Genomic DNA, 24,408 nt, shown 5'->3' with positions numbered 1-24,408 from the left:
AAATATGGAACACAGAAGTTTCTTTTCCATTTGATTAAAGGAGAGAAGCAATGTTTGCTACTGAATCCACAGTTTGTGCTAAAACAATATCTCCCTTGTAAACTTGTGTGGTAATGGAGATCTTGTTTCTTGTTCCTTTTTTTTAACTTTTGAAATCTGAGGGCATATAAAAAGATGCTTCAAATAATTTAGTTGTCATCCAGTTGATTGCATTGCAGTTTAAGTTTCATATAAGCACTGTTTTGCCTTGGAATTTTAGGCTGAATTAATTAAGAAACATTTTCAACTGTGCAACTGAAGCTCAGTTCTGGCAAGCTAGAGCAAGAGTCAGCAAACTTTTTACATGAAGGACCAAATAGTAAATATTTTAGGTTTTGCAGGCCAAAAGGCAAAATAAAGAGCATTGTGTAGGTATGTATGTAACCAAAAAATTTCACAAATTTTTATTAATGACATTCAAAATATAATCATGCTAATTGAGTACAAATTTTCTGTGATAGCACAGAAGAGCCACCAAAATGACATAGGCAAACAGGACAGTTCATCTGAATCACATTATACTGAAAATACTGATCAAAGCCACTCATTTGTACATAACAGAGGCTCACAGTTTTGTACACTGTTCCCAGGCTTTCATTTACATATTTGTCTCCCATGCCCTGCACCTACACTCTGAACCCTGTACTGGGCCTAGCAGACTGGGTTTCCAGGGCTTGGCTACCTCTTTTTCCCACTCATTCTAGCTGGAGCCCTAAAGGGTTGGAGGGAGTTTTTCTAATACTACCAACTCAAGATCCCCTTCTGGTGGGTTTGGCCAATGATTATCAATGTTAATATCAATAGTCAGCCAGACTTTATCTGCTTTTGGGAAAGGGTAGTATAATAAGAATTGTCAAGATTAAATATCACCCTAGAAATATGTGCACAGTTTCCTACAAGTACACAGAGAGTCAAAGGGGAAATGGGTTTAATAGTACCCATCTGGCAGAGGGGAAACTCACATTCTTTTTTTTTTTTAAATTTATTTATTTAACTTTTAACATTCATTTTCACAAAATTTTGGGTTCCAAATTTTCTCCCCATTTGTCCCCTCCCCCCACCCCAAAACACTGAGAATTCTAATTGCCCCTATCACTAATCTGCCCTGTCTTCTATAATCCTTCCCTTCCCTTGTCCCCATCTTCTCTTTTGTCCTGTAGGGCCAGATAACTTTCTATACCCCTTTACCTGTATTTCTTATTTCATAGTAGCAAGAACAGTACTTGACAGTTGTTCTTAAAACTTGGAGTTTCAACTTCTCTTCTTCCCTCCCTCCCCATCTCTTCCTTTTGGAAAGCAAGCAATTCAATATAGGCCATATCTGTGTAGTTTTGCAAATGACTTCCATAGTAGTAGCGTTGTATAAGACTAACTATATTTCCCTCCATCCTATCCTGCCCCCCATTGCTTCTATTCTCTCTTTTGATCCTGTCCCTCCCCATGAGTGTTGACCTCAAATTGCTCCCTCCTCCCCATGCCCTCCCTTCCATCGTCCCCCCCACCCTGCTTATCCCCTTATCCCCCACTTTCCTGTATTGTAAGATAGGTTTTCATACCAAAAAGAGTGTGCATTTTATTCCTTCCTTTAGTGGAATGTGATGAGAGTAAACTTCATGTTTTTCTCTTACCTCCCCTCTTTTTCCCTCCATTAAAAAATCTTTTGCTTGCCTCTTTTATGAGAGATAATTTACCCCATTCCATTTCTCCCTTTCTCCTCCCAATATATTTCTCTCTCACTGCTTAATTTCATTTTTTAAAGATATGATCCCATCCTCTTCAATTCACTCTGTGCTCTCTGTCTCTGTGTGTATGTGTGTGTGCATGTGCATGTGTGTGTGTGCATGTGTGTGTGTGTGTGTGTGTGTGTGTAATCCCACCCACTACCCAGATACTGAAAAGTTTCAAGAGTTACAAATATTGTCTTTCCATGTAGGAATGTAAACAGTTCAACTTTTATAAGTCCCTTATGACTTCTCTTTGCTGTTTACCTTTTCATGTTTCTCTTCATTCTTGTGTTTGAAAGTCAGATTTTCTTTTCAGCTCTGGTCTTTTCATCAAGAATGCTTGAAAGTCCTCTATTTCATTGAAAGACCATTTTTCCCCTGAAGTATTATACTCAGTTTTTCTGGGTAGGTGATTCTTGGTTTTAGTCCTAGTTCCTTTGACTTCTGGAGTATCATATTCCATGCCCTTCAATCCCTTAATGTAGAAGCTGCTAGATCTTGCGTTATCCTAATTGTATTTCCACAATACTTGAATTGTTTCTTTCTAGCTGCTTGCAATATTTTCTCCTTGACCTGGGAACTCTGGAATTTGGCCACAGTGTTCCTAGGAGTTTCTCTTTTTGGATCTCTTTCAGGTGGTGATCTGTGGATTCCTTGAATACTTATTTTGCCCTCTGGTCCTAGAATATCAGAGCAGTTTTCCTTGATAATTTAATGAAAGATGATATCTAGGCTCTTTTGTTGATCATGGCTTTCAGGTAGTCCCATATTTTTTAAATTGTCTCTCCTGGATCTATTTTCCAGGTCAGTTGTTTTTTCAATGAGATATTTCACATTATCTTCCATTTTTTCATTCTTTTGGTTTTGTTTTGTGATTTCTTGGTTTCTCATAAAGTCATTGGCCTCCATCTGTTCCATTCTAATTTTGAAAGAACTATTTTCTTCAGTGAGCTTTTGAATCTCCTTTTCCATTTGGCTAATTCTGCTTTTGAAAGCATTCTTCTCCTTGTTGGCTTTTTGAGCCTCTTTTGCCACTTGAGTTAGCCTATTTTCCAAGGTGTTGTTTTCTTCAGCATTTTTTTGGGTTTCCTTGAGCAAGGTGTTGACCTGCTTTTCATGCTTTACTTGCATCTCTCTCGTTTCTCTTCCCAGTTTTTCCTCCACCTCTCTAACTTGATTTTCAAAATCCTTTTTGAGCTCTTGCATGGCCTGAGCCCATTGGGTGGGCTGGGATACAGAAGCCTTGAATTCTGTGTCTTTCCCTGATGGTAAGCATTGTTCTTCCTCATCAGAAAGGATGGGAGAAAATACCTGTTCACCAAGAAAGTAACCTTCTATAGTCTTCTTTTTTTCCCCTTTTCTGGGCATTTTTTCAGACTTCTGAACTTCCTCTTCACACCCACTTCACCTCCAGATCCTCCCAGCCAGCACTTGGGGTCTGAGATTCAAATGCTGCTTCCCAGCCTTAGGGCTTCGGTGGGGTGGGACTGCTATTCAGTGTGAGATTAAGTTCAGGGGCTCAGGTGGGGGCAGGGCCACCACACGGGGCTCAGTTGCCTCAGGGGGTTTATGTGGAGACCTTCAACAATGGATCCTAGCTCCTGCCTGCTTTAGGAGCCCCAGTCTGCTGCTGCCTCTGCTGCTGCTTCCTGAGGGGGCCTGAGTTATGGAGACACCCCGCTCCCCTCTTGGCAAGCTGAAAAGACCTTCTCACTGACCTTTGCTGCCTGTGGGTGGAGGGACCCGAGCGGCCGCTGGAGATTCTGTCCCTGAAGCCTGCTTGAATCTCCTCCTTTCCTCCAAGGCAGGGTTGGGCTTGGCTCCGTGTCCAGGGCACGATGGACCTTTTGCGGCAGCTTTTCAGGGCTCTCTGAAACAGAAATCTCCTCTGCTCCTTGTTCTGTGGCTTCTGCTGCTCCAGAATTTGTTGGGAGTTCTTTTTTTACAGGTAATTTACGAGCTGTGGGTTTGGAGCTAGAGTATGTGTTATCTTTCTACTCTGCCATCTTGGCTCCTCCCCCTGGAAACTCACATTCTCAAAAAGTCTTATGGAGTGTAAGGTTTTCTTCTCAAGTGTTGTGCAGTTCTTTTTTGCTGGGCTCCTTCTAGAGTCTTGAAGCTGCCTTTCTTTATGATGTTATGTCCTTGAATCATGAGGTAGACGCTCCCATCAGTTATTCCAATAATTCTGTTAGCATGCTTGTGGGAAGTCTCAATAACTTGCATACTCTTAGATATGCTCTTCTGGCCAAGGGAGTGAGGGAAGGAAAATACAACCAAGGCTTAGGGCAGACCAAAATTTTATCTTCTTCGAGATCATAATTCCACAGAAATACTTCTCAAAGTCTTGGATAAAAGTCCTTCACCATAAATTGTCATATGTTCAGATTTTCAAGTTCTTAATTGGCTTCCAATTTTATACAAAACCTATAGGGTTCTGTGGTAAAATGACTGAAAGAAGTGTAAGTACCGCATGTTGTCAGATTTTTTAATCTGACATATTAAATATTGAGGAAGGCTGTGTGGCACAGTGGATGGAGCACTGTGTCAGAAGACCTCTGTACTTTGCTACCTTTGGAACTTTGGGCTCATGCCTTTACACCCCTGGTTTATGGTTTCTTCGTCTGTGAAATAAGAGGACTTCCAAGTTCCCTTTTCTCTTTACATCTATCTTCCTATAGTTCAGGCTACCCATGTCATCACTTTCTTCATTTTTTTCCTAACAATTGCCACTAGGATTTCTCTACCCCAATTTTTCCTTCATACAAGTGATATAATTTTGAGTCTTTGAGTCTTCTTTCAGTAAATTTTCTTACTGTTACTGCCCCCACATGGGAAAAAGCAATACTGATTCATCATTTCACTATTTCCCTCTTGATGACCCATGATTCCATAAACATCACACCACCTTACCCATTCTCTTGAACCTTTTATGCAGTGTCAACCAGCTGAACTTTTTCAGGGTTAGGTGTTAGTTTAGTTTTTCTAGATTTAGGGATTTGGTTTTTCAAAGATATAGTTATCTTAGGGCTTCTGACTTTATTTCCCCTACACATAATTCCAGATGTGGTATCACATGGTTATATTGGAGATCTATTGTTTCTACCATCTCCCTCTGCAACTTCACAAATTTACTCCAACATGGGATTCTAGATTTGGGAAATAACTTTTTGACCACTGATCTCAGGAAGTCCTTTATTGATCTTTAAAACTTTGGACAAATTTTATCCACTATGACCTCTCCCAAATTTATGCCCTGGTGCTAGAGAGGGTATCAAGAATGTTGGAGAAATTTCTTCAGCACCATGCTTTCCCCTTCCTCTCAGATATAGATAATCTGGACTTGCAAGCAAACTTACAAAATATACTAGCCAGTTGTACATAGCTCTTCCCCTGTTTATTCATTTGGCGTCTTTATCCTGTGGTCCTAAAGCCAAGGTTAAGGTTCTTTCCTACATGAAGGTGGGACCTAAAAATTTAGGATGCTAAGATTCTTTTCCCTGACTGTAGAGCCTTTATGCTATATAATATCTGCCCTTCTCCTGTCTCTGTTTTAACTCAAACTTTCTGACTGCCCATCCCCCAAATTCTTGGTTTTAATATCTTTGCTCCCAAATCATCCATGGAATGGTAAAGTCTGATACACCAAGGAAGCCATTATACAAAGGGCACTTACCCCTGCTCATACCACCACAATTCCTTAGTCTAGTATTTCTGAGTAATTTCTCATGTATTATCACCATATACAAAATAATATATTAAAAAAATCCTCTCTTCTGTCTCCTTTTCTCCCTCTTATCAATGAACCAATCTATTCCAGCAGTGTCACTGATGTACTTTGAAATTTCCTAAAATGAGAGTCCTGGTTATACATTTCCATCTACTTCAAATGCCCTTCTTTCCCCAAAATCTTCCTAGAAGAATCTTCCTTTAGAGTTTTTGTTGCTTTGATGAATATTTAAATGATTTGTCTATCAACTATCCAATAAAAAAAAGCATTGATTAGGTACCTACTACATGTCAGACACTATCCAAGCTACTGTGGATACAAACATATGAATGATATAGTCTCTGCCCCTTTGATTATTTTACTGTTTAAAAGGGACAAAAGTACAAGAAATATGCATATAGGAAACACTAAGCTAGCAGACTTCAGAGATAAGGCACTTACCCAGGGCAAAGGGTGTCTCAATGCCTTGTTTCCAGTGACTCATTTGTACTGAAAGGAGAACTTTGGAGTTGATACCTGGGAAAACTTGAGACCAAGAATTGTTTTGTGATTATTTGCCATACACATATTACCAGATTATTGTTTAGCCTGTAGACATGAAGGTTTAGTAAACTGCTTATTAATGATACTACACTAAAGTGAGCTCTTTTGTGAAAGAGTGTTTCTAAGAAAAGAACTCAGATCCTAGAAGAAGTATGAGTATAAACTGCACTGACACCTGGTTCTAGACAGAATTGGTTGATAAAAGAGAGGCTCTATAAACCTCTCTGGAGTTACATATGTTGCCTGAAAGGCAGAAAACCCTCAGATTCCAGACATGGCAGAACTGAAGAAGCTTCCATACCTTCCCAAATAAGGATTTATGACCTTTCCTAAAGACCCTCTTCACTGCCAGTACCCTGGATCAGCCCAGGATTGGAGTGGCCCAGTAACAGTGAGCAACCCAACCTAGTCCCGGAGATGTGCGCCTGACCTGCAGGAGGGAAGCAGTCTGGCTCAGCAATGGGTTAGTCTTATAGCACAACAGTCTGTAAAGTTTACTCAGAGCATCTCAGCTTATGAGCAGGTCCACTCTCCAACTCAAACTATTTGTGAACCTTTTGAGGACAGACCACAAATGGTTCCAGAGCTCTGAGTTGTCCTCACCACATGTATCCCTATATATGTGTCTCACTGCAATGGCACAACAGTTTTGTGTTCACTCTCCTCATAGAATCAGAGAGCTTTAGCAATCACCCCTTTGAGAATCCAAAGTTCTAATTTGGATACATATTGGGAAGTAAGCCAATTGGGGAATGAGAGAACTTGAAAAGTAAGCAGAAAAAAATGTTAAAATAACTGTAAGGTAATATTTGGCATTAGCAGTGGGAGAGGGGTCAAGAAAGACCTTGTGCAGAAAGTGGCATTTGAGCTAAGCTTTATGACCTTTAGGAATTTTAAAAATCAGCGCCAAGGAAGAAGTGCGTGCTACACATGGAGACTACAAAAACCTTGCAAATGCATGATGATTTCAGCTATTATTGTATGAGAAACAGCAAAAAGGCCAATTTGTCTGAACCATGGAATAAATGAAGAGGAATTATGACCCTGGAAAGGTTCCAGTAGGGTTGTGAAGGGCTTTCCCTTTTAATATCTTTGCTCTCAAATCATCCATGGAATGGTAAAGTCTGATATACCAAGGAAGCCATTATACAAAGGACACATCTCTGAATCTGCTCATACCACCACAATTCCTTAGTCTAATATTTTTGAGTAATTTTTCATGCATTGTCACCATATACAAAATAATATATTAAAAAAATCCTGCCAAAAAAGTTTACATTTGATCCCAAAGGAAATAGGGAACCACTGAAGATTGTTTGTCAGGGTAGAGAAATGGTCCAAACTGAGCTTATATAGTGGTATCTTAGTCAGAAATAAGGAAGTCTGAAAGAGCATGGCTTTTCAGGGTAAGGATAATGAAATCCATTTTATACTTATTTGGTGTGTGTTTCCTATGTATGTTCAAGAATGATAGTAGGCCAAGATTAAGAGAGCTGGGAGTTATCTACATAGAGATTGTAAGGTTTCCAAGAATGAGAGTGTAGAAAGAGAACAGAAGATGGGACAGGACAGAATCATGGGGAAGAGTCAGGAATTTGTGGTTTGATATGGACTATGATCCAGTAAAGGAGATTGATAAGAAGCAGCCATATCAATGAGAGAGAGAGAGAGAGAGAGAGAGAGAGAGAGAGAGAGAGAGAGAGAGAGAGAGAGAGAGAGAGAGATTAGAGTAACCCAGAGAAGAGAGTATATGGGAGAAGAGGGTAATCAATAGCATCAAATGTTGTAAAGAGGTCTACAAGAATATGGATTGAGATAAGACCATCAGATTTAGCTATTCAGAGGCCATTAGTAACTTTAGATATATCAGTAAGAGTTGAATGTTGATGACTGAAGAAATACTGTAATATTTCAACAAATGACAGGGGAGGCAGAAGAGTAGATAACTTTTGTTAAAAGATGGCAGTCCTCTCTGTATCCTTTGTGTCTTTTTTTGTGTTCTCCTATAAATCATCCATGGTTCATCTATCCAAAATTGACACCAGAACTTTTTACAATCTCTTCTCATTAGATAGTACCAATGCAGCACAGAGGGAAACTCTCCCTGAGGAAAAAAACAGTGCAATAGTGACAGGGATTTACAAGGAGCAAACTAAAAGGAATAAGAATGCTATTTTGTTGACCCACAGGTTGTTTCCTTGTCTATCCAAAATTCATTAACAATATGTTGTACCATACATGCATAGGTACACATATGAATACATGCATATGACACATTATGAAGTAGTTGTGGGGCTAAATTCTACCTTTCTAAAGTTTCACTTTGAACCTCTTCCTACTTCTGGGTATTCTTTTAACAGCTGGCTGAAAAATATGGTCCCCTCTACACACTTTATTTTGGAACCCAGCCTATTGTGGTGCTACATGGATATAACATTATGAAGGAAGCTCTCATTGATCAAGGAGATAGTTTTCTAGAGAGAGGAGTTGTACCACTGTTTGAAGACGTACTCAAAGGACAAGGTAAGTTTAATTTACTTATTAATTTATGAAAAAAAAAAAGGGCATGGCAGAGTATATCCAGTAGAATATACCCCCCACCCCTGGAGCATAGGTAGTGGTTTCATTTTTGTCTTTTCTCAGCACCTAGGACAAGAACTTTCTGTGGTAGGTACCTGTTACCTACCATGCTGCATTGCTTTTGGGTTTGAATTGCATAAAATTCAATGAATTAAGCCCTAAAACCTATGACCAACATGTACACTGTGCCCTCCACCAGCTCCAGCACTAGAATGACCAATGTCCTATTTTTCTCTTTTGTCCAGGAGTTGTTTTCAGTCGTGGAGAGAGATGGAAACAAATTTGCAGATTTTCTCCCATGACCCTAAGGAACTTTGGGATGGGCAAGAGAAGCATTGAAGAGAGAGTTCAAGAAGAGGCCCAGTGCCTGGTGGAGGAACTCAGGAAAACAAAGGGTTGGTTTTCAATTCTGTTTTTCTGGGCATGTGAGGTCCAAATGCTCACTCATTTTCTGTTCTAAATACTACTTGCTTTGGAAGTCATTCTAAAAGTCTCTTCCTTGATCCACTGACCAGGTGATCACTCTGCTGAGCCAGAGAGCTCCCTTTTCTCTCCTCATACTCAGGTATTTTAAGCTTTTCTAGTTTCTTTATAAAGAGTAAAACAAATTGTCCAGGAGAACAACATGAACTAGCCTTAGAGGAATTAAATGCCACATCCAGGTATGAAAAGAAGAGATGTCCAGTTCCTATATGATTGGAAACATTTCAGTAAAAGTTGTTTTTTCCTTCTCTGGTAACTGTTCTCTACATTAGGTCAGCCCACTGATCCCACTTTCTTCCTTGGCTGTGCCCCATGCAATGTGATCTGCTCTATTGTCTTCCATAATCGATTCAAATACAATGATGAGAAATTTCTAAATCTGATGAAATTGTTAAATGAGAACTTTCGGATATTTAACTCACCATGGGCACAGGTAAGGTCAGAGCTGTCTTCCTATTCTGTGGTTGTTTCCTGAATTTCAGCAAGAGAATCAATGTGCCATGGGCTCTCATCTCTTAGCAAGTTCTCCAACTCACATGAGAATGCACACACACACACACACACACACACACACACGCAATTCACATATCATACACTTCAAGACCATAACATTATACAATACCTTGATGTTCAAATAAGATCCAGATAGATATTCTTTTCCCAATAGGCCTCTGAACTAGTTTAAGGTCATACAAATATTTAAGTTCCTGAGAGACAAGTCTGATTGAGGTCTGGGATATCTCAAGTAGGATAGTGTTCATAGATATGACCAAGTAAAATAGTTATCAGCAAGAGCCTGCCCAAGTTATTCTGGAGGGTCCATTAGGTAGTACAGTTGACCAAAGCTAAGTCAGCAAGCTTATTTAGGCAAATAGCTTACACTAATTCTGGGAGTGTTATTGCTTAGCCTCTACAGATCAAAGTCTTCATTCACTGAAGTCAGAACTAAGGATTCATATCCAGCCAAAATCAAGCTTTCTTTTCTTTTATCCATGTTCTGTTCCACTCATAGTCTGAGATACATACTCTAGCTAACCTTTTGTCTAGCAGAATGTAAGATTTTTGAGAATGAAGACTGCTTTGTTATAGTCTATATCACCATAGCCTAGCACAAGACTTGGTTTATAGAGAACACTAAATAAAAGTTTGATGGATTTTATTAACTTTTTATGAAGTGAATTAATTGTTTGGATGCTTTGAATCCTCTTCATCATTTTTTAATATTGGCTTTTTCAAGGTAAACATAGTTCCCCTAACTCAAATATTAGTTTCTTTTGAACAAGGATATAACATTGCGTTTTCTGGTCTCCCCTCCCCCGGTGGGTAAAACAACACTGGGTGCATTAGTTTTGAGATATTTGCCAATTTAGACTTAGATTTGAGAGAACTTATGGAATTCTTGGGATTTGTTCAGAGTAGCTCACTACTCCTAAGTGCCCAAGAAGGTTATTCTTTTGCTTTAAGATCACAAAATCATAGAAATTAAGTAAATAAAGGAATTGAATGAATAGAAGGCTAGAACTGGAGTGAGGAAGAATGAATCTGAAGCCTCCCTTAGACACAAAATAGTTGAAGAGTTCTTGGAAACTCACTTGACCTTTCTCATCCTCAGTTTCCTTGTCTGTAAAATGGAGATAAGAAAAGCACCTACATACCAAAATTTTTGAGACTAAAATGAAATAATATATTTACAGAACTTTTTGGGCATCTTTGCAGCTGTATATAAATGCTAGGTCTTGTTGCTATTGTTGTTATTATTGCAGAGAGGAGGAAATTGAGGTTCAGAGAAGTGACATGAGTTATCTGAGGTCACCATGTTTGTCACAGATCTTGCATATTGACCCAGCTCTTCTAACTTCAAATTCAATCATCTTTCCACTTAATTATTTTCTTCTGAAATAAAGACAGCCTCATCTTCACAAAAGAGATGTGAACTAATTTAGCAAGAAGCAAGAATCTTTAATGTCTCCAAGTCCTTTTGTTGATATTGTGAATTTCAGCACCATGGCCAGTCCAAGTCTCCTCACTTTTGGCAAGGAGAGTGAGTGGTGAGCAGTTCATAGAATGATGGGCTGAGTTGATGTCTTCAATATTATAGGAGTCAGAGATGATCCTGCTCTTCATTCCTTACTCCATTCCTTTTTAAAAATCTGATAACCATCAGTGCTGCCAAGAGACTGAAAGCACCTTCCTTTGGGGCTAGAGATAAACAGTATCCCGTTTTTCTGGCATTTTGGACTCTCCAGATCTGGTATCACTTTAACTCTTTAGCTTGATCCACATACTACTCCCTTTCATGTCCTTTATGGGTGAGTCAAGCTAGACCATTCTCTGTCCCACAACAAACCCAGTGCTTCTTTGACTTCGTACCTTTGCTTCCCTGTACCCTCCTCCTTGGGTGTTTTGAATTTCTTTCTGTCCTTTAAAGTCAAACTCAAATGTCATCCACTTCATGAAACCTACCTTGCTCCCTGCAATCAGCAAAGATTTTATGCTTCAGGATCTCCTGTAGGATTTTATATGCATCCTTCTGATGCACCAATCATATGTTATTTATTTAAGAGTCATTGATGTGTATTTATCTAATTCTCCTTCTAGAATATAAACTTCAGATGGGCAGGGATTACATCTTTTAGAAATTTTGTATCTCTACATTGATTAAGTACTTTAAAGTGTTCATTGAATTGATCTTAATAAATTAGTAATTCATCAGCACAAACTCATTTGGTTGAACTTATAGTGAGAAACCTCATTATACAGCTTACCTTCTGACTTGCTGGCCCTCAAAAACACAAACAATACTAATGGCATGGCAAAGCATCTCTTGACAGTCTTTCTACACTGCTAAGAGCTTCCATATCCTTTGACAGCCCAGATCACTGCCATACTGAGACTAGGTGCAACAGAAGTACTTTAATAAAGGAAACATTGATTCCTGCTTAAACCAAAACTGGACTTTCAGTTGGTAACTTTAGCAAAGTCATCAATGTTTCTTTATGTTACCAACAAAAAAAGTGAACAGGAAGTGATAGAAAGAGAAATTCCATTAAAATATTATAGAACATATAAAATACTTAGGAATCAGCTTACCACAATATGCATAGGAACTGTCTGAATACAACAACTACAGAATTCCCTTCATGGAAGTAAAGACAGACCAAAATAATTAAAAAAAATCTTAATTGATTGTAGGGAGGCTGATCTAATATAACAAAATAGCAATACCACTTCACTTCATTTAATGCAATGCCCTACAAATCTAAGGATTACACAATAGTGCTAGAAAAAAATGATAATAAAATTGATCTGGAGGACAAAATGTCAAAAATGTCAAGGGAAATTATGAAAAAAATGGAAGAAGGGAGACTAGCAACCAGATCTCAAAATGATTTGTTACTAATTTTTAAGCAGAGAGGAAGATCAGTTAAATAAATTAAGTATACTGCATTTAGAAAAAAGTTAATCTGATAGCCTAATGCTTGATATACAAAACAAACAAACAACCACTAGCTATTGTGGTAGGAACTCACTGTGTGACAAAAAAATGATGGAAAAAACTAGAAATTATTATGGCAAAAATGCTAAGACCAAACCTCAAATTTACTCATGACAATTACAAAAGGTCACATCACATACAACTTAGAGACACAAGGAAGAAATCACCTTTCATATGTGTAAATAGGAAAAGATTTCATTAAAAAGCATATTTTGGGAATCACAGAAGACAAAAGGAACAATTTTGACATATAAAGTTGAAAATTTCTGGCAGAAACAAAACAATCCAGTTACAATGATGTAGATATTAATGACAAAATTATAGGAATTGATTCAAATTTATTAGAGCTATCCACCAAGTTATAAATGGTTAAGCATTATAAACAAGTTTTTCTCAAAGGAAAATGTCAAAGCTACAAAGTCATATGAAAAATTGTAGCAAATCACTAATAGTTAGAAAACTAAAGTAAATCTCACTCTCATTTGTCAAAGATGATAAAAAAAGAAAATGATGACTATTGGTGGTGCCTCAGAAAAACTGACATATTAATATGATGTTGGTGGAATCCTTCTGGAAAGCCATTTGGAACTGTCCCTTAAAAGTCAATAAATTGTATAATTGTGTATCCTTTCAATCAATAATCCCTACCTTAGCTTTAGTTCCTATATGCATCAGAAAAAAAATGAAAAGAATGCCTAATTCCAAAAATGCTCTAAGTAATTTTTTTTGTTGTGGTAGAGAATGGAAACTGAAGGGTTCTTCCCTTCAATTTGAGAATCATTTAAAAAATATACTTCATTAATTTGTTGGAATACTATTTTGCTAAAAGAAATAATGAAAGGAATAGGTTCAGAGAAGTCTGGGGAGAATTATATAAACTGATGCAGAGTGAAATGAGCAGAACCAGGAGGTCATTTTATATAATTACAACAACATTTTAAAGACAAACACCTTTGAAAGACTGAATTATTCTAATCAATGCAATGACCACCATTGATTCTGTGTGCTATTATGAAGCGTGATATTCTTTTTCTGACTGAAAATTTACTGACTCAATATGCAGAATGAGACACACATTTATGGATATAGATTATGTGTTGTGTTTGACTTCATATTTATTGCAAGAATTTCTAAACTTTAAATTCAAGAGGAAGAGACAATGTTTTTTAATTGAAAAACTAAATTTAAAAAGTGGTTGATTTGGCACTTTCTGCTCTACAGAGATCTTTCTTTTCCTCTCACTTCAAGTGCTGATCTTTTCTGCTGGCCAGAGCTTTCCTTTCTTCTGAAGTCTTTAATTAATTACTCTACTCTTAGTCATAATCACCACCCTCCACTGGGTGCAATTGGAAGCACTGTATTCTGCTAACATCCCATCTCTGGAAGAGAAAGCATTGTATTTTTCTTAGGTTTCTCTCTCTATTCCATGCCAATTTCATTCAGAGAAAATGAGATTGTCACTCCCTGAACTTCACTGAGGCCAATGACTTCTGATTTCCCTAATTTGATTGCATATTACTCTGAAACTTGCTTTGTCCATTTAGGATAAGATGTTTTGTCTGCTGATGGCTGCTAGAAATTCTCCCTCTTTCATAATCAACACCAAATCTTCCTTTCTATATTCTGCAACTTTACTCAGTTTTAAAGATTATCACAAAATTGTCCTCACATGGCTTTCTTTAAAAAGTGGACAATTCCTGATTTTTCCATCCAAAATGTTTAAAAATGTATTAAACAAAGCTAAATAATTATATGCTGGAGGGAATATGGGAAAATCAATATATTGAAAGATTGTTCTTATACCTGTGAATTGTTCAGGCAATCTGGAAAGCAGTTTTGATGTTTCACTTCCCAGTTAGTGAATCATGTACATCCTTTGAACCAGAAATACCATTATTTGGGCTAGTACCACCAAAAACTCAAAAAGAAGAAAATTTACAAACTGGAAGTTACACGCAAAAAAAACCTGAACCTTTTTTGGAGACTTCACTGTACTTGAAACTAAGAGACAGCTCATAAATTGGGGGGGGGGGGGTGGCTGAACAAATAATGGTACATGAATATAAGAAAAGTCTACTGTGTTTTGAGAAATGGAAGGGGCAGCTTTACACCTAGGAAGACTTTATAAATGGATGTCAAGTAAAGTGAGCAGGATGAATTTGTTCAATAACCAAAACAATGGAAAGACAAAAACCACACAAGGCTGAAGTGCTCTGATGCATGTAAGGATCCACCAGGATTCTAGAGGAACTACCATGAAACATGCTGCCCTCCTTCTGACAGAGAGGGAATGGACTCAATGTAGAACATGACACACATTTTTGGCTATTGCCAAAGTGAGGATCATTTTTGCCTGACTATGTATGCATGCTTCAAGGATTTTTCTTTATCTTATTTTTTTCGCTCAAGTGTAGTGAGGATGAGAGAGAAAATGATTTTGCTAATAAAAAAATTTAACTTAAAAAGAAATGCATTGAGTTTGAGTAGAACATATTAGTTTATAAGTAAAGATATAAAGTTGTATCTTTGTGACAGTAAACTCACATGCATTTGTTTGTCTTTGGGGGGGGGTCTAGCTCTACAACTTTTTACCAGCATTAAGAGTGTACCTCCCTGGAACGCATAAAATATTTTCAAGAAATGTAGAGGAAGTGAAACGTTTCATTTTGGAAAGAGTGAAGGAGCATCAAAAGATACTGGACCCCAGCAACCCTCAAGACTACATTGACTGCTACCTGTCCAAAATGCAGCAGGTAGAATGCATGGGAGAGGCACCTTACTCATTGATCAAGGGTGATATTATCAGGATTCTTACAGTTTACTTTCTTCAAAGTATAGGAAGGGACATCAGAGAGTTTCAAGGTATCCAGATCCCGCAGTGATTTCATTGGTTTTCTACTCACTGGGCTTTGTTTGATCTGACCCTGTCCCTTCTTTGACCTTTTTAAGGGAAATGAGATTGGAGGAGTTCTGCTTTGCTGAGTGATGAGTTGTTGCTCTGGGTTCTCCTGTTAGGAGAATATTGTATTGGAAAATAATAATAGGAATCAATAAATAAACATTTACTAAGTGTTGACTATGTGCCAGGTACTTTACTAAGTGCTAAAGACACAAAAGAGAAAAAAAACCAGCTTCTCCAGGAGCTTACAATCTAATGGGGGACAATATATGCAAACAAATACAAAGTCAGCTCCAAACAGGAGAAATGGGATGTCGAACAGGACTTAAAAAATCAATTCCAAAACCAGCTTCAAACACTTTCTAACTGTTTACCCCTGAGGAAGTCACTTAACCTCTGATTGCCTGAAAATGGTTCTACTGGAGAAGCATAGGCCAACCAACCCAGTATCTTTGCCAAGAAAATATCCAAAGGGTTCAGGAAGGATCAGACATGACTGTAATGATGGAACAACAACAGATTACAAACCTTAAAGCATTATATAAAAGATAGCTATTATTATAAATTCCAACTATAATTAGCTTTCATAAAAACATCACAAATTAATGAATATAAGGAAGAGGGCAGCCTTTGTTTTGCTCCACAGAAAATGTAAAAGATACAAAAGCCTACCAGAAACCCACACACCCATGCAGACAACAACTAAAGCACTTACAGTATCCCATACTGTACATACTTACATCCCTGAAGATGGAAATTTACTTAGAGTTGCCATCACAACATCAGTCCAACATTTCAGTTGTTCCTTGACTATCTTTCAATCCCACATAGTTTCTTTCAGACTACTAGAGGAAGCTAGATTGTGTTATGGATAGAGTATTGAGCATGAAGTCAGAAAGACTTGTGTTCAAATCTGTACTCAGACACTTTACTGCAGTAGAAGTCTGGGCAAGATACCTAATATCTGTCTGCCTCTATTTCTTCGACTGTAAAAGGGACATAATAATAGCATCTAACTCCTAGTGTCATTATGAAGATCAAATATTTGTAAGGTGCTCAGCACAGGGCCTGGCTCACAGTATTTGATAAATGCCAATTTCCTTCATTCCTTCACAGTCTATTAAACTTCCTCCAGAAGGAACGATCATTTTAGGAGTGCTAAACAGTCTATCTTCTTTCCCATTCAATCTGAAGTGTCCAAATAACTCATGTCAATGGGGAAGACGAGTGTAACAGAGAAGAGTAGAAATTAAATGTGTTCTTCCCCTCCTGCCTTAGAACCCTATCATGGTAGTAATCCTTAACTCTTTTCCCCTACTATTTACACCACAACTGTCCTAGTGCAATTCAACATTATCTCTCACCTGGAAAATGAGAGTCCTCTGACAGCTCCCCAAGCATCCAGACTCTATCCATTCTTCACAAATTTGCAAAGTAAACATGCCTAAATTGCAAAACTCATTGGGTCGTTCCTGTGATCAGAAAACTTCAGGGGTCCTAAGACACAACACAAATTCATCAGTTGGGTTCTTAACACCCTTTATAATCTGGCTGTATCCTGTCTTTCTAGCAAACTGTCCTTCTTATTGTTCTCTGTACATGACATATCATCTTCCTCCATATTGCCTTTATACAGTCTGGTCCCCATGCCTGGAATATTCTTACTTACTTTCCTCAACTCTTAGCAGCACTAGTATCTTTCCTCTCTTAACTGCTACCTCCTTCAAGCAATCTTCCTTTATTTCTGATTTTATTTGTGTCCCACCCTGAAATCTCTGCGTATTTATTTTGTACAGATCTCATGTGAATTTCTCTTTAAATGTGTTGTATTCCTTCAGTAGAATGTAAACTCAGAGGTGGAGACTGTCTTATTTTTATCCTTTCCCTTTATATCCCAACTTTATAGCACTCTGCCTGGCACATAATAGATATATCATGTATTTGCTGATAGAGTGATTAAAAACTGATAAAAATATTAAACAACACAGACCTAAATATTTATAGTTGAAATATTCACTATAAACTTTCTTCCAGGTTGAAGTCCAAAACTCCTTTAACTCTCTCTTTAGATATTTTGCTACTTTGTTCCTTTTCCCTCTATAATTTTTGCCTTTATTTTAGTGGCTCTGAACCAATGAAGATTTTTTAAAAATAACATTGAATCGACATAAAGGCATGTGTATAGATTCCATTGCTTAATCTTTCCTCAGTAATTTATTTACTCTATGTTTGTCTGATTTGAACTTTTCCGTATCAAATACATGACTCAATTTGAGATTCTTTTTAGGAAATGCCTGAAATCCACCTTTTTCTATAAGACTCTCTTCTTTTATCAAATATTTATTTCCTCTCATCCAATGAAGTGAAGATAAACAAAATTATTGTTTTCACATAAACATAATCAAGAAAAATAAATTTTCATTTTTATCATATCCAAGAATGTCTGCCTCCTTTAACATACTAGTCCAACAACTCTCTCTTAGAAGGCAGGGAGCATTTTTTATCACTAGTCCTCTATTCTCATGACTGATATTTGAGTTGATATAAATGCATTAATCTTCCCAAATTTTTCTTTTTTTAATGTTGAGGCTGTAAGTCAATCTTATTTTGTGCATACTTAAACTCATATTTGCAGAAGTAGTTATTTAGGCCTATAGCACAATCTCCATTGAGTTTAATACTATTGTTTTCCTATATCTTCTTTGATTTCTCAGAGAGGAGGAGTAGTCCTGATGTATCCCAATTTCTTTACCTTGACAAGTGGAGGGCTTTGCTTTCATTGCTCATAGCACTTATATTGTTTTGAAGATCTAGTGATGGATCACTACATTTCTTCATGTGTTAAACTTGGTGCTTGTTTCTGTTGGTCAACCTTTGAATTCTATCAATATATATTTTGTCATCAGTTTTTAACAACTGTGCATTTTTCATTATTGAAGTATTATATTCAAGATTTAAAATTAATTCTATATTTCTAAGATATAGAACATCCTTCAATTATTTTATAACCTATCTTTAAGATAATTTTGCCTTTTAGAGAGCTAATATGTTCCAATATGCTTGTCTTTCTATTTTGGGTCAAAATTCTTCATTTTCCAATGCCAAATCAGCTAGTTTCACCTTAAAAGAATCTACATTAGATTTTAGATCTATTTAGAAGCTATATTTAGCTTCAAACACATTGTTCATCATATGTTCTGAATTGTTTATTCACTATTTCATTTTTGAGACCTGTTATTTCAGCCCATTCTTTATCCTTATTTCTTCTTTTAATTGTTTTCTCCTTCTAAAATACTTTATAATCACAGCTATAGCATTCATATCATGCTTCAAAAATTTAGAAGCCATTTACAAATACTGTTTCACTTGTGCCTCATAACAACCCCAGGAAGTAGATACTATTATTATTCCCATTTTAGAGATGAGGAAATGTACTTCAAGTCCAAGTCCAAGTCCTGACTCCAAGTCTGCCACACCATTCACTGTACCACCTAGCTGTCTCTAGGGTATTGTTCTTTTATTTCTGAGAGTCCTTGATACTCACTGCACTGTTTTCTCATTTATCAGAGATGTTCGAATATCCGTTCTTAATTATATAGTCTGTATTCATTGTTTTATATCCTGATCTACATTGTTTGCTCATTTTTCCTCTCCATGAGTTTCATTGCAAGTTGATTTGAGGAGAAAATGAGCTTTTACCGAATCTTTGTCTCAGCCCTTTTAAAACATAAATACAGACAAGTTCATTTTTTGTTCCAGATAACATGGTATTAGGTCTTCTTCTATTTGGATCATTGCATCATCCACCTTTTCCATTTTCCCCTGTGTGACCTTGAAAAAAATACTTCTCTCTAGATCACAATTTCCTTTTCTATAAAAAGAGTGTTTTCAAGGCATGCAATCTCCAACATTCTTCCGAGCTCTAAATTCTATGAACTTGCAAATTTTACAGATTTTCACAGATATTGTGAGTTGGAAAGGAGCTCAGTAGTCACCTAATTTTAAAGGTTGACACACAAAAGGATTAAAATACATTTGCTTCCTCACTCTTAGGAGAAAGAACTTATAACAGTGGTTTGAAATTACAGAGACATATTTGATTTCCACATGAGGGGGATAATGTTCAAGACTAGAATTAAATCCTTCATTAAGTAATAAATTCCCCAACTGTGGAAGCATTCAAGTTGAACTTGGATGGGCACTGAAGAGAAATTTTGCAAAGGAAATTTCTGATCAGTCACAGTTTGCTCATTTTCTCTACAAAATTTGAAATTCTATATTCTCCACTGCAAAACTATTCTCTCAATTCCCCATTCTGAAAATCTGAAATTTCTTCTTCTTCTTTACTCTTCTTTTTTCATGGTGAGATTGTCAATATAAGGGATCATTTATCAGGTCATTAAGATTTTAAGTGAATTGCTCAATCAGGTCTCCTCCATATCAAACCCATCAATGATAGTAAATGGAAAGCTGAAAGGAATCCAACTCTCTCCTGTTAAATATGAGAAAACTGAGGCCCTGAGGAATTGAGAGATTTTCCCACAGACTCATATATACGTCTTAGCTGAGGCTAAATTTAAATCAAGATCTTCCCAATTCAAAGTTTCATGCTCTATCCATTATGCCATATGGTTTGAAGGAAAGAAGGTTGCCTGGGAAAGGCAAGTCTGTAGTTGGACAATGGAAGTTTGAGGGCATTAGGAGGGTTCTAGTATCTTAGGATAGGGAAAGGAACTTCACATGCTTCATATGGTTACTGATGGCTTTCCCTGCTGTGTCTCATTACTTCATTTATTTTGTACCTCTTCTTTAGGAAAAAGATAATCCAAAGTCCGAATTTGATTTAGAGAATCTAACGTCAACTGCAACAGACTTATTTATTGCTGGAACAGAGACAACCAGTAGCACTCTAAGATATGGCCTGCTGCTCATTCTGAAACATCCTGAGGTCCAAGGTAATGTATGAGAATTGCCATGCTTACAGATGAGACTTGCTTTCTCAGCCCTGTGTCTTGCTTAGGTGTTGGCCCCTCATTTCCACTTTTTGAATTTGTATGACTCCCACTGGACTATTTTAGAAAACAGAACACTTGGGCAAGGTCTGCTAGTTATTTAAGTATGTGAAGGTCTTTCATGGGAAATTAAATTCACTTTAACACACATGTATAAAGCTCCCACTGTGCACCCTCAGTTCTATGCTTAGTATGCAAAGACTCAAATAAAACACCTCCTTTCCTCAAATGGCTTACCTTCTTCCAGGGCTGGTTCTGTTAGATCCAGAGAGGCAGTACTAGGAACTATGGAGAAAAGTTGCAAATTGGTAAATGGAGACTTCATGTAAGGAAAAGACTTGCCAACTATTAGAATTCTCCCAAAGTCCATTCAGTTGCCCTGGAAGTAGTGAGTTCTTGCTACTGGAGGTTCTCAAGCAAAGACTAGGTGATTCTTTATTTGTTCCATTGGAAACAGGAATCCCATTTAAACAGGAATGGCCCTAGGTGAAAAGAGGTCATTTCTAAAGCTGAGATTCTATGTCTCAGCAACGTAGGATATTGAGACATGAGCTGAGATACATATCTTATGAATGGTTTAAATCAATATGATAATGTCATCACCAGCACTATCAAGTTCAAATGAAGACATCTACTTTCTGGGACAATAACAACTAGCATCAATATAAAGGATGTAAAGGTTGAAAATCACTCAATGTATATTATTTCATTTTATGCCCTCTAAGGGAGGTGCAATTATCATCTCCATCTTACAGGATCACAGGATAATAGATTTAGAGGTATAGGGAACTTTGAAAGACATAATTTATGACCCCCATTTTTCAGATGAGGAAAATGAGCCTCAGATAAGTTTAATGATTTGCCTGAATTTATGCAGATGGTATCAGAAGAGGAATCTAAACAGATATCTTCCTGATGACTATCCACTAAGCCAGAGAAAATCATCCCGTTGCTGCTGCATTAGTCTTTGTTTCCTGGACTACATAGAAAGGGGCACTGAGCTTATCTGAGAAACATCTTAGGTCACATGATCAGGCAGATACTCCACACAGGCACTGCTAGGCAGTTCCAGGAGGCCAGGAAACTCATGGTTATTCATAATTTTTGTCTCTGCAGCAAAAATTCACCAAGAAATTGATCATGTGATTGGACATAATCGAGTTCCTTCCATAAAGGACAGACAAGATATGCCTTATATGGATACTGTGGTGCATGAAGTGCAAAGATTCATTGACCTCATTCCTTTCAACTTGCCCCATGCAGTGACCCGGGACATTCAGTTCCAACAATATGTCCTCCCCAAGGTCAGCAGTCATAGGGCCATGGGATCTAGTGTTGGAAGAGATCTTAAATTTCATCTGAATCAATGATCACATTTTAGACATGAGAAAATCAAGTCCCATTGTCATGATCTCACGTGAAGTACTCCCTGAGGTGGTCTTTTGTTACATGAGGCTAAATTGGATGTGGTGCTGAATGAAGAATGAGAGGAAAGTGGAAAAGAGAAAATTGTCTTGGCTCTCTTTGCTTCTCATTCACTATGGTAACACTTTGGAAAGAAAATGTACAGGGAAAATAACAAAGTGAGATTGCTCAAGTGAAATTTTTGTTTATGTCATTTCATTTTAATAGGAAGTGAAGTAGATTGTGTAAATGCTATTATCTGTTCCACTGTGCAGATGGAGACACTGAGTCTCAGGACAAATGATGACCAAGGTCATTAAAAAATGTTGGAGGTGAAACTAGAACCTAGGGCTTTAAACTTGAAAGTACTGATTTCTAGGGGGTACTAAATACACATTGACTGAATTAACTTGAATTAGACAGAAACTTCCTATAAATGACTGAGCAGAACTATTGTTCCTCAGAGAAAGTAAAAGAGACAATTCCACCTAATTTCACATTTAATATACCCCTTTGAGTGCATTATTAAGTTCAAATCATCAAGGCTTTAGCAAGAATGTACTATGTAAGAATTGGTGGGCCAAGTGCTGTTGACACAAGACAAGACTAAAAAGGTTTTTGGTCATTGAGAACTTTGACTTCTTTTGGAGGAACCACAATTTGGAACCAGAGAAGTCAGCCCTTACAATTTTTTTCCTTTCAGATCCAAGCTGTGATCTGATTTGATTGACAGAATGGCTTCCTGCTGAATCAACTTTCTCAGAAGGAAGACTGGTCTGTCTGTAAAGGCTTTAAGTATTGCCTGGGGCACTGAAAATTCACATGTTCTGCCCAGAATCACATAGACAGTAGGTGTAGACATGAAATATAGACCAAGGAACTTAGGGGAGGGGGAGCACAATGATCTCAGTGCCTTAGCCAAGGCTTCCTTTAGGAGGGAGTACCCAATCCAATCCTTGAAGAAACCTAGGGATTCAAAAAGGCTGAAGCAAGCCTTCCAGGCATTGGACTTAGTCATTAAAGGCATAAAGAACTTAGAAGGAGCCTTGTGGATGGGGAACAGCAGTTGTAGCAGTTTAGCTGGAACCCCAAAGAAGGCAAGATGGGGACAACAATGGGGACATCAACCTGGAAAACTAGACTGGAGCCTATGCAGATTCTCAATGGTTAGAGTCAATACCAGGCAGAAAGGAGTGTTCATTTTGTACTAGAGTCAATAGGGAGTCACTCAAGATTCTTGGGCCTGGGATACCAAGGATATTAATGACAATAACTGAGTTTCCCCTGGAATTTCTTCCCTCTAGGTCATGACAATCTTCCCTCTGCTCTCTCCAGTCTTGTATGACAGTAAGGAGTTTCCCAATCCTGATCAGTTTGACCCCCAGCACTTCCTGGATAACAATGGAAAATTCAAGAAAAGTGATCACTTCATGCCTTTTTCCATTGGTAAAAAGAAACTCTTCACATCTCTAAATCTGACTCCAAAAGAAAAATACTGTTTCTTCTCCCATCCTCCTCTGTCTGTGCCTCCTCCTGGTAGTTTTTCTAAGGACACACTGCCAAACTGCGGCATGTGACCAACTGTCTTTTCTAGTATTTCCATGGATTGGCTTCTCAGATTCCTCAAGGGATGAGTTGAGCCTCTTGACTGGCTTTTCAGCCTTGTTATTGTAGTGGAACTCTGTCTTCATTGCAAAATCTACTGCATGATAGCTTGTTGTGGGAAGAATGGTATGAAGAGGGAATTCCTTCTTGCCCCCAGTGACCATTAACGGCTGAAATATAACTCAGAACAACAGTTCTCACCATTTCTACCCATCTATATCCTTCTCTTCTACACTTTTCCCTGCTATTTTCCTGGTCCAATGAGGCTATTTCACTTTGGCTGACATTGTGATATTGTATGAAGGTTTCTAAGCACATTTTTTTCTTTCTAGGAAAATGGAGTTGTCTTGGAGAGGGCATGGCAAGGATAGAGTTGTTTTTGTTCTTTACCTCCATTCTACAGAATTTTACTCTCAAACCAGTTGGAGATCCAAATGAAATTCTCATCATGGCCAATCGTATTGGGTTCACCAATATTCCACCACATTACCAATTATGCTTTGTTCCTCACTAAGGAAAAAGACAAAGCTGATTTGGTGAATTAGCCAGCTGGTCTCATCTTCTGGACTCAATAATCCTGTTTTTGACTGGAATCCCCTTGACGAAAAGAAAAATTCCCAACTATTGATTCTTAATTTCCACAGACAAGGCAGGCTAGCAGAGTACCTTGTATGTCATTTGGTAACAGGGACTGTCTTATTGATATTCATATGCAAATCTATCACAAATGTCTCCAACCATGTTATAATCTATCACAAATATCTCCAAATTTAGGGTATAGAGGAAAAGTCTTTAAAATACCACCCAGAAAATCCATATTATTTCGCATTTTTCAAATATTCTCAAGAATGATTTTATTGTGTATTGAATAATACTTATTTGTGTGTTTGGGG

The 24,408-nt window shown here is 37.6% G+C and overlaps 1 protein-coding gene across 1 annotated transcript in view; it reads left to right on the top strand.

Annotated features, from left to right (window-relative positions):
• LOC140515992 (cytochrome P450 2C23-like) overlaps positions 1–24,038 on the top strand; it is a 28,429-nt gene extending 4,391 nt beyond the window's left edge. The window contains exons 3-10 of the mRNA XM_072626927.1: positions 8,397–8,559; positions 8,862–9,011; positions 9,372–9,532; positions 15,172–15,348; positions 20,308–20,449; positions 21,623–21,810; positions 23,215–23,356; positions 23,848–24,038. Of these exons, the coding sequence (XP_072483028.1) occupies positions 8,397–8,559; positions 8,862–9,011; positions 9,372–9,532; positions 15,172–15,348; positions 20,308–20,449; positions 21,623–21,810; positions 23,215–23,356; positions 23,848–24,029 (1,305 nt within the window). The 3' untranslated portion in view covers positions 24,030–24,038. The remainder of the gene's footprint in view (positions 1–8,396; positions 8,560–8,861; positions 9,012–9,371; positions 9,533–15,171; positions 15,349–20,307; positions 20,450–21,622; positions 21,811–23,214; positions 23,357–23,847) is intronic.
• Positions 24,039–24,408: the final 370 nt, after the last annotated feature.

The sequence above is a fragment of the Notamacropus eugenii genome, chromosome 1 (genome assembly GCF_028372415.1).
Source record: "Notamacropus eugenii isolate mMacEug1 chromosome 1, mMacEug1.pri_v2, whole genome shotgun sequence".
Classification (NCBI taxonomy): domain Eukaryota; kingdom Metazoa; phylum Chordata; class Mammalia; order Diprotodontia; family Macropodidae; genus Notamacropus; species Notamacropus eugenii.
This window is presented reverse-complemented; position numbering and strand designations above follow the sequence as displayed.